The following is a 13,330-nucleotide window of genomic DNA, read 5'->3' on the forward strand; positions in this document are numbered from 1 at the left end:
AAAAATCATTTTATTGAGATTCCTATTAAAAATGATTAAAGGGTTATTTCTTAGCTCTCTGGAAAACTTAGCTCTCAAGACTTATTCATAAAGGTATTTCAATAGACTGTTATTTGCAAAGTGTGTTTCTGTTCAGAAAATGAGCATATGGATGATTTAAATAATCAGTGACTGTCTGTGACTTGGGAGCTCCAAAATGTTACATTATTAGTGCTTCTTTTAATGAACAACCTCTGCTGTATGTTTTTGATTTTTCCAAATAACCTGTTGATCTCTAGGGGAGGTTAAATCAGATGACTGAATGAATGGAAACCAGGGTGCTGTCTTTTTTTTAACTCAGTCATGGTTAGATGTTTGGGAGGATAATGTTGATCCTTAAGGTACCTTTGGAAGGTATAGTTAACTTGAGAGGCTTTGAACTTTATATTAACCTTTTAAATTTTAAACTTTTGAAATGTTGGTAAAGATGACGAGTAAAATTTTTAGTGTTGTTAATACTTTAATTAGTTTAGCTATGCATGATTGATAAGATATATATTTGATACTATTAAAAAATTTTTTTTAAAGATTGCTTTGGATGTATTACGGGAAAAAAGCCCTCCAAGTATATGGAAAAAGATAATGGATTTTCTTCACAAAGCTGCCTTAAAATGCCCATGTTTTATAGAGTCTAAAATTTTTTTTCAGTTTTATCAGAGAAATTTAGGTGATATGGAAAAGTGTGTTATTCTTAAAAGTTTGAAGATACACAGCAAATCTGACATTATATATAAGTGTTTTGAAACTAAAAATTGTGCTTCTCTTAAAAATGATTCCATAATATGTATTGATGATAACAGCTAATACGTTAAACAGTCAAATAAATACAGTAGTACATGTGGAAAATATGCTTAACTCTTTAAATTTTATAATTTAAGCTGGGTTTGGCTAGATAGATTCCCCCCCCCCCTTTTTTTTGCCACCCAAACGCACATGGAATTCTCAGGCCAGGGATCACATCCCAGCCGCAGTTGCAACCCACGCTGCAACTGTGGTGATGCCAGATCCTTTAACTTACTGTGCGGGGCCAGGAACTGAACCTGTGTCCTAGTGCTGCAGAGACACTGCCAAGCCCGTTGCCCCACAGCAGAAACTCCTAGGTAGATTATTATACTGTGCTTTTGAAGATTTGGCGATGGGAAGGAAGAAGTTTGTAAATCAGATATTAATACATTCACAACTAAAAACTGATGCTTTCCACCTCAGACTATCCTTTGGTACTTACTTTTTTGGAGAGACACAGTTGACATAGAAAAGTGCTATCTTCTAAAATGATACAGGGAAAAATTTATACATATTATTAGCAAAATGCCATTTAGGATTATGTTGTTTAAAGGCTTAAGAATGTTAACTTTTGCAGCTTTCCCATGGTGTCTGTTTTTCCTTCTTTTTGTAACTTCAGAGATGGAGAGCTATTTGCGTTTTATCTTTTCTCTTTATTTTGTGTTGTGGGCTTTAAAAGTAATAAATGTTTCTTGCTGAGAGTCTCCCTCTCTTTGTTCTGCCATTGGAGGTGACGTGACGTGCAATGCTCAAGTTCTTTGTTGGTTGCCTTTCACTAATGCTTTTCAGCAGCCCCGGGCTCAGCTCCTGGTTCCCAGTATGGCACAATGACCAGGCAGATCTCTCGACACAACTCTACCACTTCCTCGACCTCTTCTGGTGGATACAGACGGACTCCCTCTGTGACTGCTCAGTTTTCTGCTCAGCCTCATGTTAATGGAGGTCCACTTTATTCTCAGAATTCAAGTAAGCTTGTGCTTTGCAGGCGTACAGCAGCAGTGGAGCTCCTTTTGAAGGAAATAATTTGACATTGTAATTCTTGCCAGTGATAGACAACAATTGAAACCATGCTATTTCATGTTTATTTTTGTTTTAAGAAGCTAGACTTTGAATCATGCCATTTTAAGAATAATTGCTTATCACTATCAAAAAAATTCAGACTTAACTGTGAGTATACTTGTATACTAAAAATTTAATTGATGAGATTTGTATTACCGTACATGGAACTGGAGAAGAAAAACACTAATTAAGCTGAATTTATTTTTATTGGCATGCTTGAGGCAATTCAGTAACAGTAAAATTAAAAACATTGTGGCAATTCTTCTTTATAATAATATAATGAAATTGCTGGCTATCACTTTTAAGCTTGTTAACCTATACTGAAATGAGTTCAGAACCATTAAAAAACATTTGTGATGCCTGCTTATTCTGTCTCTCATAATTATAACAGTGGGGAGAATTTTCTTTTGACTTCTTTCTGTTCACCTCAAATTGCACATCTCAACACTAACTGCAATCAGTGTTTAAAGCTGATAAAGAAAATAGCTTTGGCGTATAATGTGAGAAAGTTCAGATTGCTTAGAGTAGCCATTAATTGTATTTCCCATATCAAGATACTCAATCCAGCAAGGAGAAATCTGAAATACGACAGTTGTTCTTTATTTGTTACTGGCTTGAAGCAGTGATCACCAGGCATAGACTGAAACACACTTTCCCATGTGGTTTTTGTAGCTACTTGTAGCTGCATGTTATGTTCCATTATTTTACATAAAAAAGCCACTGAATACTGCATATTTACATAAGAAGTTGATTTTAAGTTCCTTTTATTTATGATGCCTGTTCTGAACAAGTATTTTAAAGTAGAGCGAGGGGGAGTTATTTATCTCTGTAAAAGATTAATTGTGGTTTAAGAAAAATACTACTAAGAATTGAAAACCACTTAAGCAGGAATATCACAGTTCACAGATAATTCCAAAATTTATACAATTCTTTTCCAGACTAAAATTTTCATCCTAGCTACTAAGGAACTTCACCAGTTAGAATTTTACCTCATTTCCTCTGGTCTCCTTTTGGTAATGAAATGTAGATGGTGCAAATATTCCACAGATAATCTGATTATTTATCTCACTAGTTTCATGAACTTTTATTTTTTTATGCATTTTTAGATCCCATCTTTATATTCATTATTTTTCTTTTCCTCACTTAGACATTTAGTTTACACTGCAAATAGGGTTTCTGGTGACTCTTGACCTAATACATGTTTATGTGGTTCTGTTTTAGCAGTACTGGGGTTGGTTCGCTTACCCTCAAACAAGACATTTTCATTACTGAATGTGGATAGTTACTAGAAAGCAAATTTGGCCTTGAATTTGAAATACATCGTTGTGTGTTGTCAGATTAATTATCCTTCAGCCTGAGTTACTGTCGGTGTTGTAGTAATGGTAGTAGTAGTATGTAAATGTTTTTAGTGTTTTGATGTGCACTTTCCCCTTCTGTCTAAATGTGGTGATGATTAGTATTGTCACAGCATAGCCTTTCTTTTTATGTACTAACCAGCATGGCTAGTTACTAAGGGTTGTTTCTAAAAATTTTTTTTAGGTTTGTGGGAGGGTTTTTTTTTTTTTTTTTTTTTTTTTAGGTCGAAGAGCTGTAACATGTTCTTTGAAAGTATCTTCTGTATATCCTTGTTGGAGTATATACATAATTGTGTATACGTCTATATACAGAGTATCAGAATGAACCAGGACCAGTTTAGTAGTGAGTCAAATGTTATTTTTAGCCATACAGTGAATTCTAATGCACATATATTGCTTTGTTAAGTTCTTGGTTATTTGAACACTGAAATTCTTTCAAATTTTTATGTTTACCCTACAGAATTAGTAAATTGGATTAATTGAAATAATTTTTTAATTAAGTGATCCTTGGGAGCCAATAATTTGTTTTTCCCTGTCAATTTAGTGTCACTTCTTAGTTAGTACCACTAAACCGAATTTTGTGACTCAGTGCCATTGACTTTTTTCTGAGCAATCTTTGGCCATTACTGTCTCGTTAAAATAAGACAGGGTAGTGAAGATATGAATGTTTACTTCTATGTAGTTAATACATTTGCTGCCCGGATGACCATTTGGTGCATATGTTCTCCAGAAAGAAGATAGAGTATGTTTCTAGCCACCAGGTGATTCTTTAGAAATTACTTTAATGGAAATAATTGTGTATTTTAACTTATTGGTGGATCAGATTTCCTTTTTCAGAATATTGATAGAAGGAAGGTCACTTTTGAAATATCCCATGAAACTCAGTGAATATTATTAATATGGCATATGGAGCACTTTTATTCTGTAGTAAATTTAAAAGTGATGTCTTTAAAAATAAAACTGTCAACTTAAAAAATAATAACCTTGTTTTCTAAAAAACAAAGGTTTTTCCTAGAGAGCTATGTTAAAATTTAGATTTAGATGTATAATAAGAACTGTCTTTAAAGGAAACCTGTAATTAGTGCATTTATATATGGAAGATACAGCTATTCCATATTTGTTTTGTTCATTTAAGTTCTGATATACAACATTACTCTAAAGCTGGACATCCCTGTGAGGCTAGAGAGATAAGGCACAATATCCTGGTAACCTTTATTAGTTTTTTCACTATTACTTGTCTATTTTAAAGTCTTTCCTTAGAATTAAAAAATTTCATTGCATGAAAGTGAAGGTGATGGTAAATTTAAGTCTTCCTCAGACAGTATCACATTAGGATTAAAATATATGTGTTTGTTTTTTAATAAAATTAACCTGTTGGCTAAGCACACCTCACCTTTAGGCTTGCTCTTGGGAAATGAACTTGAAGAAGGTTCTGCAGGTTTTTGTTTTGTTTTTTGTTTTGTTTTGTTTCATTTGCAAACTGTTCTAGGCATACTTATGTTTGTGGTCTTTGTAACTGACTTCTGCTTTTTGTTTGTTTCCTTTTCTTTCCTTTTTCTGTTTGACTTCCCCATACTGTGTTGTTGCTACCAGTTTCTATTGCTCCACCCCCTCCCCCTATGCCTCAGTTGACTCCACAGATACCTCTCACAGGCTTCGTGGCCAGGGTGCAGGAAAACAGTAAGTTTGGAAAAACTGAGCTATCAAAGAGTAGAGGCTGTCTCCTTATAGCATGCATGGCTGATGAGTCATCATTTTCCTTACTTTTATTGAGAAGCTAATCTTATCTTGAAAATAGGCGCAGGTATGTTATTGAAACTGAAGAGCACGATCTTCAGTTTTTCCTCTTGTGTGCATGATTACTGACCCAAATAAATTTCAGAACTGCAGCTTTCTTATGTATATTTACATGCTCTAAAACATGAGATCCGATCTTTGCAGATTTTTAAGGAACACAGAATCAAACCCCCAAATTCAATTTGTGTGGAAATTACTAGCTTTCAGTAGTTATTAGGGGAATTTGTTTTCTGCTGCCAACAAACTCATCAAGATTATGGATAGTTATACTATGAGATTAAATTTATTATGCAGTTGGGATGGGCATATGGGTTTTTTTGTTTCTTTTTCCTTTTTTTTTTTTTTTTCTCTTTTAGTTATAAAAATTTTTGGAGAAAGCTTTGTAGCCTCAGATTTTTATACTTCAATAATTTTCAGCCTATATAAAGATTTGTTGTTAAGATAAAAGTGAATCTGCAAGAATGAGTAAATACATCTATGCACTGATGTATGACAAGAGTGATCACCATTATAGAGCCCTCTTCAGGTTTGGTTACATGTAGGCCCATGAGGATTATATCTGAACATAAAAAGCTGTCAGCTTTTTTAGGTCTTCTCTGAAGAAAGATGAGGTTTAAAGATTTTTGGCAATTCTTTTCCATAGATAGATTTAATTAGGTTAGTTTCTATATTGCTACCTGATTACTTTGAAGTTTGGGGAGATGTATAATTCTAACTACAAAATCATAGTGAATGTTATTTGGCAAAATGAAAAATACTCTTATTACTGAATTATATTAAGCCAAAATAGCTGTTGGGATTAAGATGGTAAGGTGGTCTAGTACTAATTCCCAGCATGTGGGATCATCATCATGCAAAGAAATCCCAGAACAGTTTGAAAAAATGTATAATTCACTTGACTAGCTCACCTTCCAGGAGAAAACTTTATGACAAATCCCACTGTGCAGCTTTGGCTGACCCTATTATGTTATTTTCCACATTTTGCCACTTCCTCCAGTTAAGTATTTATTCAGTGTTAAGTCCTAGGCTCTGGAAGGAGTACACATAGTTGAAGAAGAAGTACTTAACCATTAAGAAATGTATGATATAGTGGGCTTTTTATAAAATATTTACTTTCAAAATGTTGGAGTTCCCATCATGACACAGTGGAAATGAATCCGACTAGGAACCGTGAGGTTGCGGTTCGATCCCTAGCCTCACTCAGTGGGTTAAGGATCTGGTGTTGCCGAGAGCTGTGGTGTAGGTCACAGACAGACAAGACCTGGATCCTGCGTTGCTGTGGCTCTGCATAGGCCAACAGCAACAGCTCCCCATTAGATCCCTAGCCTGGGAACCTCCATACGCCGAGGGTGCAGCCCTAAAAAGACAAAAGGCAAAAATAAAAATATTTAATTTCAAAATGTTGAAATTTCTGAGCATAAACCAGCCTTATTGTTTACATCTGTTTGAAAACTCTAGTGTGTTTAAACATGTAAAAATAAGTGAATAAAGCTAAGTCTCTGGTCCTTTTATAAAAGTTGAGAAATTCATCCTGCAAGAGTTTAAAAACTAAGCCAGTTCAATCATTGAACTTTCTTACAGTCAAGATTTTTTTTTTTTTTTTTTTTTTTTGGTAGGGCTGCACCTGCGGCATATGGAAATTCCCAGGCTAGGACTATAATCAGCTACAGCTGCTGGCCTACACCACAGCCACAGCAACGCAGGATCCAGGTCTTGTCTGTGACCTACGCCACAGCTCATGGCAATGCCGGATCCTTAACCCACTGAGTGAGGCTGGGGATCGAACCTGTGTCCTCATGGATACTAGTTGGGTTCATTACTGCTGAGCCACGACAGGAACTCCACAGCCGAGAATTTTTAAGAAGTATTTTATTTTATTTATTTATTTTTTTGCTTTTTAGGGCCGCACCCATGGCATATGGAGGTTCCCAGGCTAGGGGTTGAATTGGAGCTGTAGCTGCCAGCCTACACCACAGTTAGAGGAACACAGGATCCAAGCTGCATCTGCGACCTACACCACAGCTCACAGCAACGCTGGATCCTTAACCCACTGAGCGAGGCCAGGGATCAAACCCTAGTTGGATTTGTTTCCACTGTGTCATGACAGGAACTCCTTAAGAAGTATTATAAAATAGCCATAATAAACATCAAAGCTCATTGATTACCTTTTTGGTAACTCCTTTTTAATAGAAATTCACCGTTAATGTCCATAATTCTAGGCCTCCATGGTCTTTGCTAAAGAGTCCCATGATACTATTTTAGTTCTTTTTCCCAAACAGATGAACTTGAGTCAGTTGTTCTTGTGCTGCAGGATGCCCAGCTTTGTTTGACATCTCTTTTCTTTGGCAGGATGTTAGGAAGACTGTTAATAAACTGCCTATCAATATCTCAACTGTTTTATGAATTACAAATTTTCTGTTCTTCTTTTAAACTTAATCACTTTCTTATGGCACTCAAATTGGTGATATTGAATGCATGTAGCAGTTAACCTGTTAGTAAATGTTTCAATTTAAGACATGAGCCTCTAGGAAAGCAGTGTGTTTACATCTGTTTATGATTAATATCACAAAGTATTTTTGAATTAGTTATGCATGGTGCTAGACAGAGTAGTAGCACAGAGAATTATATCAACTAGACTCTTGCCCCTGTGCATATAATTTGAAGATAAACAAATGTAGATTAACAGCAGTTCAACATAAAGACAGTTGAGTGAAAACATTAAACTAGTAAGTTATGTATAAATCAAATGTACTTTAGGAATTCAGGCAAACATATAATTTATACATTAAGCCATATCAAGGATATGAGTAAGGATATGAGCTATGGCTCTTTCTTTTTCTTCCTCTTTTTTTTTTTTTTTTTTTTTTTTCCCCACCTACACCATGCCATGTGGAAGTTCCCAGGCCAGGGATCAAACCTGCACTGCAATTGTGGCCTGTGCCACAGCTTCAGCAATGCTGGATCCTTAACCTGCTGCACCATGCGGGAACTTTGGCTCTTTGATGTCGGAGTGGATTCAGTACTCATTTTGTCTTCTTAATAATTTTAACAAACTTTATGGAGAAGGGATGGGCAAAAATAAAATGGATCCAAGCATTAAGTGGAAAAATAAATTGTACACCTATTTGAGAGCTATCAGAATGAGCATCAGCACACAGGATTTGTTTCCTAATAGTCTTTTTCATCTCCCAGCAGGATAAAATAGAAATCACAGAACTAAAATGGTTATCGAGTAGAGCTATTACCTGTATATGTTTTAAATCTGAATTCCTTCATTGTATCTCAGCACATTAGGGCACATTATACGCATCCAAATAGGGTATAGAGACCTTTAAAATCATGTTTTACAAATAGACGATGACCATTGTTCTTTGATCACATAAATAGAGCCCCAGAAATTAGCATTCGAGTTAGTATATTGGTATTCTCAATTTTTCCCCTGCAGATATAGTTCATATATCAGTTTGTATAAAAGCATTTTCATAATGTTTTTAACTTTTGAAGAAATCTGTGGATCGGAAATTTAAGTTAAGAATTAGTTGTGCTCCATCCAGCTTTGAGTTCCTTAATATTGGGAGCATTTGTTACCTGTATCATATTAGTTCATTGAACACAGTTCTAGTCTGACATTTTTCCATTTCACTGTTTACACTTTTGATTATTTAAATCACAGACATACACCACAACTATCTAGAATTTGAGGTCTGAGTTGTTTTTATTGTTTTTATTGTTTTGCATGATATGAGTTTCTGTTTTGTTATTTTTTTTAAACATTTTCCTGCAGTACTTAATTTTTAAAATCTTTGCTGTGAATGTATTCTTAGAAAATTGGATCTTTAGGATTCAGTCTTTCCCTTATCCCATTCTTAGTTTTACTAGCAATAATGAAAAATCTGAGCTTGCTTTCTGCAAGTCAAGAAGGTGATTCTGAATACAAACATTTTTGAAAATATTCAGTGAGATTTTCTACTAGCCTGGAATTATTTAATTTTAGATTTAATTTTACCTTCTTAAAATTTAAATGATAGGAAACATACACATAAAAGCAGACCTAATACCACTAGCTTTTTTTTCCTCCAATAAAAGAAAAATAAACATATCTACTCACTAGAGACTTGTTTCTATAGAACTAAAGGTAACTAAAAACTGAAACCAAGGACATGAACGTGCACATTGAATGGTTATCAAACTGGGAAAGTAACTTATTCGTAAAGTTCACTGTAGTCCAAATGACGAATGTGGCAAAAGACCTATGTAAGGAGGTAGGCTAACCTGCGAGTGACATTTGTTCTGACCTGAACCTTGGAATAAGGAAACTTCTTTACTACTATAATCCTTATAAAAAGAGACATTGTCTCCTAATATCTTACATTCATTAATTTGTAGTTCTTCCTGATGCCCTTATTTTCTAGCTCATCTTATCATTGTAAAATTATTCCTAAAAGTAGATGAAGCTTTAACACACCAAGCTTTTATTTCTAATCATTGCATGTTTTATTATAGTGCATGCTGTATATGATTTAGAGCTTTCTTATATTCTATTAACTTAAGAATTTCCATTTAGGTTACTTTCTGATTCAAATTAATTATCTAAATTTTTTAGTTGCTGATAGCCCAACTCCACCACCACCACCTCCACCAGATGACATTCCCATGTTTGATGATTCTCCTCCGCCACCGCCACCACCTCCAGTGGATTATGAAGATGAGGAAGCTGCAGTAGTTCAGTATAATGATCCATATGCAGACGGGGATCCTGCTTGGGCCCCTAAGAATTATATTGAGAAAGGTAAGGTATAGTCGTCATTGAATTGCTATAATGGGAAAGAATTAATTATAGCATTTTAGAGCTGTAAAGAACACCTGTCTAGTGTTTCTCCACCTTTTGAATAGCCTTACCAGCCAAGATGATTTATTTTCTGTATGGTCTCAAAAGGTTTCTTTTTTTTTTCTTTTTTGATCTTTTTAGGGCTGAACCCATGACATATGGAGGTGCCCAAGCTAGGGTTGAATTGGAGCTGTAGCCACTGGCCTATGCCACAGCAGCACCAGATCCAAGCCGCAGATCTACACCACAGGTCACGGCAGCACTGGATCTTTAACCCACTGAGCAAGGCCAGGGATCGAACCTGCGTCCTCACGTACACTAGTCAGGTTCTTTTCCACTGAGTCATGATGGGAACTCCTAAAAGGTTTCTTTATTATATTTTTGGTGTATAGATGATTACAATGCTGTATTTCTGGTGTATAGTGAAGTGATTCATTTATAATACAAAAATAGGTATGTGTGTGTTCCTTTTCAGATTCTTTTCCGTTATAGTTTATTATAAAATATTGACTACAGTTCCCTGTGCTGTACGGTAGGATCTTGCTGTTTGTCTGTTTTATTTTTTATTGTTTTTTTTTGTCCTTTGGGACCACACCTGCAGCACATGAAAGTTCTGAGGCTAGGGGTGGAGTTGGAGCTGTAGCCACTGGCCTACGCAACAGCCACAGCATCTCCAGGTCCGAGCTGCATCTGTGACCTACACCACAGCTCACAGCAATGCTGGATCCTTAACCTACTGAGCGAGGCTAGGGATCAAACCTGCATCCTCATGGATTCATTTCCACTGAGCCACTATGGGAACTCCCTATTGTCTGTTTTATTTGTATAAACTATTTGTATAGTTCGTATCTGTTATTCTCACTTCTTAATTTATCCCCTCATCTTTTTCCCCTTTGGTAATCATAAGTTTGTTTTCTGTGAGTCTGTTTTGTAAGTAAGTTCTTTTATGTCATATTTTAGATTCCACATATAAATGATATCATGTTATTAGTCTTTGTCTAACTTACTTGGTATTATAATCTCAGGGTCCATCCATGTTGCAGCAGATGGCATTATTTCATTCTTTTTTTTTTTATAACTGAGTAATATTCCATTGTACGTATGTATCACATCTTCTTCATTCATCTGCCAATGGACATTTTTTAATTAAATTGAAAAAATGGACTTTTTAAATTTATTTAAATTGAAAATGTTAGGTGGACTTTTTCAAATGACATATGTTTCCAGTTGGATATTAACTTGCCTGTCTGCATTTTATAGATGAAACAACTAAGATACAAAGGAGTTAACATGATTTACTAAGTTGATATAGTTAGTAATGATTTAAAACAAAGTTTCAAAGTTCTTATAAAATTAGACAAGTTTCATATCTAAATATTAATGGGAAAAAAACCTCAATAAAGGTTTGTTGATCTTGTAAGAGAAGATAATCACTAGAATTTCATCACATGAAATGCTGTATAATTCTAATGTCCAAATTTACCTATATTACCTGAAATTCACTATAATTATTAAGAAATAGTGGGTGGGAAAGAAATGAATCCTGTTTTTAGAGTTTATTTGCATTTTTTTTAATCTCATTCTGTGCTGTTTTAAAAGTTATATTTGTAGAGTTCTGAAAAATGCTTATAATTTAGTTGATCATGTTTAATTCCCTTTGAAATATATTCCTTGACATTGGCTTTATTGGATTAATTGACATAAAGCAAATAGCTGTGGCTTTTGAAACCTATGGCATACCTTCCTGCCCGAGTTTTGAATACGTGGCTGAAAGTAAATATGCCATTTTCTTTTTTTTATATTTATATATATATATATTTTTTGAATATATTTTATGTATTCTACATACTGTTCAGGAAGTCTTGAAGAGTGTACTTAATATTTCTCATGTACCTTCAATAGAAATACGCTGTGGTCATTATGAGGGTAAGAAAATTGAGTCATTTTGCATTGTGCTTTTTCCTGTATTTTTTGGCTTGGAAAAGCAAATTTTAAGTATGAAAATGGAACAGTTATATTTATATAACTTAAATTTGGAATGAAGTAATGGTTAGTACACTTCTAATAGAGCAGTATTAAAAAATCTCAAGTTGAAATAATGAATCTTAAACCAAAAGTCATCACTTTTTTCTTTATTTTTTATTTATTTATTTTTTGGTCTTTTTTTTTGCTATTTCTTGGGCCGCTCCTGTGGCATATGGAGGTTCCCAGGCTAGGGGTCTAATCACGGAGCTGTAGCCACCAGCCTACGCCAGAGCCACAGCAACACAGGATCCGAGCCGCGTCTGCGACCTACACCACAGCTCTCGGCAACGCCACATCCTTAACCCACTGATCGAGGCCAGGGATTGAATCTGCATCCTCATAGATACTAGTCAGATTTGTTTCTGCTGAGCCTTGACAGGAATTCCCAGATAATATTTTTTAAACTTTGTAAGAAATTGAGGTATAATGACATGTTAGTTTCAAGCTTACAACATAATGATTTGATATTTGTATATATTGCAAAATGACATATTTTAGACTTTGCTGGTCATTCAGTCTTGTCACAACTACTCAATGCCACTCTTCTAGCCCCAAAGCAGCCGTAGACAATACATGAGTTACTGGAGGTGGCTGTGTGCCAATAAAATTTTATTGGCAAAAAGGCATTGGCTTGGGTTCGGCCATTTGCTGACTCCTAGTCTAACTCAGAAAGTTGATATTTAGTAGGATTATATTTAAAGCCTTTAATAGTCACCTTTATAAATCACAGGATAATTAAAACCTACTTTAAAAGGATTTCAGTTGAATAAATTAATCCAGCACTTTGTGTGGCTGTTCCAAAAGCCAGATTGTTAAGGTACCCCAGCTGAGCTTCAACCTAACATGTACAGATCTGATCATACTTATTTATATTAGATTAACATGTTTAATTTTGAGTACATTTCAAGATCTGGCAAACAAGAATGCCTGCACGGAGTTCCCTTCATGGCGCAGTGGTTAACGAATCCGACTAGGAACCATGAGGTTGCGGGTTCAGTCCCTGCCCTTGCTCAGTGGGTTGACGATCTGGCGTTGCCGTGAGCTGTGGTGTAGGTCACAGACACGGCTGGGATTCTGCGTTGCTGTGGCTCTGGCGTAGGCCGGTGGGTACAGCTCCGATTGGACCCCTAGCCTGGGAACCTCCATATGCCGCGAGAGCGGCCCAAGAAATAGCAAAAAAAAAAAAAAAAAAAGAATGCCTGCAGAAGAGAATATTTAGGAGGCTGAAATATCTAGAAAGTGCATCTATAAAGAGAAACACTTAAAGCATTCTAATGTTAGGAAAAGATTTCAGAGGGTCTTGATAGCTATCTGTAATTTTTCCTCGTGTAGGTACATGTAGATTTGAATATTAGAGTTCTCTTTCCAAAGATCATTGCAGTACATACAGCAGGGAGAGTTTAGATCATTATATGATCAGGATCCTGGAGAGTAGAGTGGACAT

At 35.4% G+C, this 13,330-nt stretch overlaps 1 protein-coding gene across 15 annotated transcripts in view; it reads left to right on the forward strand.

Annotated features, from left to right (window-relative positions):
* The window catches only part of ABI1 (abl interactor 1), a 128,815-nt gene that overhangs the window by 111,461 nt on the left and 4,024 nt on the right, over positions 1 to 13,330 (forward strand). For 4 of the 15 annotated variants that reach the window (NM_001444355.1, NM_001444357.1, XM_021064892.2 and 1 more), the window contains 3 exon segments: positions 1,615 to 1,788; positions 4,830 to 4,916; positions 9,637 to 9,822. In NM_001444355.1, coding sequence (NP_001431284.1) covers positions 1,615 to 1,788; positions 4,830 to 4,916; positions 9,637 to 9,822 — 447 coding nt within the window. 15 annotated transcript variants of the gene reach the window in all.

The sequence above is a fragment of the Sus scrofa genome, chromosome 10 (genome assembly GCF_054392235.1).
Source record: "Sus scrofa isolate SSC_HxYL_T2T_F1_AM1 chromosome 10, Sscrofa_HxYL_maternal_Yorkshire_Landrace_v2.0, whole genome shotgun sequence".
Classification (NCBI taxonomy): Eukaryota; Metazoa; Chordata; class Mammalia; order Artiodactyla; family Suidae; genus Sus; species Sus scrofa.